Here is a 4,043-nt window from a genome sequence, read left to right as displayed (position 1 = left end):
AAAAAAATACGAAATGGTATACATATAATCATATATATATATATATATTATATATACACGTGAGAGGTGCATATATATAAAATTTATTTTTATTTATTCATATGACATGTAGGTCATAAAATGTTAGTGGTATCACAACTTGATGAAATATTTTTTTATAGTATTCAGGTTTATATCATCATAGTGAAGAGAGTTTTTATAGTTAAATTCCTTTTGTTCCGTTCGTACAAGTTTTATTAATGTGGCGTTTGTATTCATAGAATTTGCAAAATCTCTTATAAGACTTCTTATATATGTACCTCCAGAACAATGTATATAAAGATCCAGAAAAGGAAGATCAATTTCTTTATAATATTGAATATCCTTAATATGTACATTACAAGGTTTAATTTGTACAGATATATTTTTTCTTGCATATTCATATAATCTTAATCCTTTGAAACGTTTTGCTGAATATATAGGAGGATATTGTTTTATATGTCCTATGAATTTTTGTAAATTTGTTAGTATATCCTGTTTTTTTAATTTTTTATGTATGACATGTTCTTCTTTAATAATTTTCCCTTCTCTATCTAATGTATCTGTTTCATAACCAAAAATGGAAAGAGCTAGATACTTTTTATAACATTTTAAAAAGTCTGATAATTTTTTGGTAGCTTGTTGTATGCCTATTATTAAAACACCTTCAGCAAATGGGTCTAAAGTTCCACCATGTCCTACTTTTATATTAACTTTTTTTTTATTTAATTTATAAAAATAATCTTTTAATATTTTTTTGATTTTTTCACAAACCCTCATAGAATATAATTTCACGGGTTTATATATATTTAAAAAACCTCCATAAAATATATCATCCATTGTTACAATATTTGAACAATTCTTTTTACAAATTGGAAAATCCAAATGTACAATTTTACTTTTACTTAAAATTAATTCTTTATTATATTTATTTAAAACACTTTCAAAGGAATATTCTTCTTTGGTTGTATTGACATGACCCTCATTATTTTCCTTATCCATATCTCCCTTATTATTTATATGGGGGTTATTACAACAAACGCGATCTTTTTTTATGGATATATCATTGATGTTATTAATATTATTATTAATATTATTATTATTAATATTATTATTATTATTATTAATATTATTAATATTATTATTATTATTATTATTTTTTTTTTTTTTATTATTATCTTTTATTAATTTTTCTCCTCTTTTATTTTTTATTTTTTTTATTATATCACTTGTATCCTTTTCATCAGATCTGTGAATATCCAAAGAATAGTTATGAATTCTTCTATTATGTGTATTATAAAATCCCATGATATTTATATTGCCCCCCCCCTTCATCCTACAATCTTTGTACATATGATCAAAAATAATTTTTGTAACATGTGGTGTAGTCGTCCAGTGTTGAAGAAGGCCCTCATTAAAATACATAAGAATATAACTATAAAAATGAATATGATTAAATATATATTTTTTTTCATTGTTTGTTTTTTTTTTTTTCTTTCTAGAGAATAAGCTTAATTGAGCTACACATCTTGTTGTATGGAAACCATCGTTCTTCATATTCTTACTTACATTATAATTTCGATTTATTAACGTATTTATTAAATTATATTTTTTAAAAGCATTTATATTAGAGCGATTTCTTTTTATACGTTTATATTTATAAATCGGATATTTTAATGAATTTTCCTCTTTCTCATTTTTAAATATTTCAAAATAATAAAAGTTTTTTTTTCTATTATAAGTTAAACATGGATATGATGTTATATTATATGAGCAGATTATAGCAAGTAAGAGGATGATTACCATATTATATTATATTATATATATATAAATATATTTTCTTTTATTTCTCGATTGAAGGGGAGTTTGACCTTTGCATTTATTATAAACATTTTAAAAAAAAAAAAAAAAAAAAAAAATACATACATACATACATATATATATATATATATATATATTATTTACACTATAAAAAGAGTAAAGATGTAATTATAATACTGCTTTATATAACATATATATTTTATATATATTCACAAATATGGTTATAATAATATATATTTGTATAAAATTTGAAAAAAATTACAACTACCTTAACATATATATTTATAAAATAATATATTATATAAACAATCCACGTAATTATAAATATCTTTATAAATACATTTAAATATATATATATATATATATTTGTATATATTTGTATATATTTTTTTTTTTTTTTTTTTTTTTCATAAGGGATATAAAATTTTATTAAACAAGTTAAAGAGTTCTCATTTCGGCATATTAAAAAAAAAAATAAAAATATATATATATATGTGAAAAAAAAAAATAAAAAAAGGGAAGGGGGGTGGATGGACCAATAAAAAAAATATATAATAAATATATGTTAAACATATTTTATATAAGAAATATAAAAAGTATGACATATTTTTCACTTTGAACATATATTTATACATTTATAAAAAGGATTTTATATATATATATATATATATATATATATATATATATGTTTATATTTCTTCATTTTTTATTTATTTGAAAATTTTTGCACACAAATTTTTGAGGAACATATATATGAAAGAAGTTGTAATATATGATAATATATTTTATATTTTTTATAGAGTCATTTTTTTATTTTCCAGCTGTATTCTTTTTAGCTTTGCCTCATGGAGCATTCTCTCCTTTTGTATTAAGTGTGAAGATTCCTCTAGAAGGTCTAATATATCGTTAATTTGTAGAGACCAAGAATTTAATAGATTTTCAGGATTTTTTTTTTGTCCAAATTTTATAATACCATTTAATCTATCTATTTTAGAATTGATAAATTTCGCCGATACTAATTCTGATAATAAATTTTCTGAGTCTTCGACTGAAGCGTTTAATAATTGAGCTAATCTATTTAAAGATATTTGATCATAACAATTTGATATAACATGTATATTATGATGCATGACTTTTTTTTTAAAGAGATCTTTTCTATTTTGTCCTCCTAGAAATATGGAATCATTGAATATAAAGAATTTAAATAATTCTTCTTGATATGGTAGAGGCCATTGTATTAAATCTTGTTCAATAAAATCTTGTACAAGATTTTGATATATAGATATTTCTTTTAATTTTTTTTTTTGTATCTTTAATAAATTGGATAATTTATTTTGTTGTTCATCATATGGTGATAATATTAAAAATATAATATAACATTTCATTTCATCAATCCATAAGTTTCGATCATTTAAAACAATATCTGTATGAAATCTTTCTTCATAACATTTTGCTACATCTGAATAAGATTCTTCATTTATATAATATTCAATCATATACATATAATATTTTAATTTTAAATCAGCAAATTCTTCAGTATTTAATAAAGATGGATTAATTTTTCTACTTATAACATGACATCTAATAAAATCTTTTCTTAATAACACTAATCTCATTTGTTCTAAGATATATTCTGTTTTATCTCTTTTATTCATTGATATAAAGGTTTCTACTTGTACATCTTGTAAAATATTTGCTGCTTCTTCAATATTACCATCTTCTTCTTTTATTTTAGATAACATACGTATAACTTCAGATCTTTCCACCTCTACAAATATTTTACCTTCACTAACTAAACATAATGTATTTATTAAATTTAATTTCACTACTTTATTTGATATATCTTCTATCCAACCTTTACATAAATTTATTATATCTATTATCGTTCTTTTTAATTGCCCTCTTTTTTTGTTAAAAAATATGAGATATTCATTAACCTTACTATAGTTACCAATCTCTTTATATTTATTCAAAATAAAACAACATATCTTACTAGTAGATATCCCATCATACGATTGTCTGCATTTCTTTTCTAACAATAGAAGTTCCTCAACAATCATATCAAGTTCTCCAACCTAAATGTTTTAACAAAATTAATATAATAGGCGGGAAAAAATAAATATTTACTAGCACACACATATATATATATATATATATTATATCTATACATGTAAATTTTTTTTTTTTTTTTTTTTTTTTTTTTT

The 4,043-nt window shown here is 20.7% G+C and overlaps 2 protein-coding genes across 2 annotated transcripts in view; both read right to left on the bottom strand.

Annotated features, from left to right (window-relative positions):
- Positions 1-132: 132 nt before the first annotated feature.
- On the bottom strand, positions 133-1,824 carry PRSY57_1017400 (tRNA pseudouridine synthase, putative; the record flags this gene model as incomplete). The annotated part of the gene is made up of 1 exon (XM_012907763.2): positions 133-1,824. One exon carries the CDS (start codon positions 1,822-1,824, stop codon positions 133-135), a length of 1,692 nt encoding a protein of 563 aa, XP_012763217.2.
- An 809-nt stretch (positions 1,825-2,633) lies between these two features.
- PRSY57_1017300 (26S proteasome regulatory subunit p55, putative) overlaps positions 2,634-4,043 on the bottom strand; it is a gene marked incomplete at both ends in the record, with an annotated part of 1,889 nt that continues 479 nt past the window's right edge. The window contains one exon of the mRNA XM_012907762.2: positions 2,634-3,914. Within this exon, the coding sequence (XP_012763216.2) occupies positions 2,634-3,914 (1,281 nt within the window). The remainder of the gene's footprint in view (positions 3,915-4,043) is intronic.

This window comes from Plasmodium reichenowi, chromosome 10 (assembly GCF_001601855.1).
Source record: "Plasmodium reichenowi strain SY57 chromosome 10, whole genome shotgun sequence".
Lineage (NCBI taxonomy): Eukaryota > Apicomplexa > Aconoidasida > Haemosporida > Plasmodiidae > Plasmodium > Plasmodium reichenowi.
Note: the sequence above shows the minus strand (reverse complement) of the source record. Positions and strands in the feature narration are given on the sequence as shown.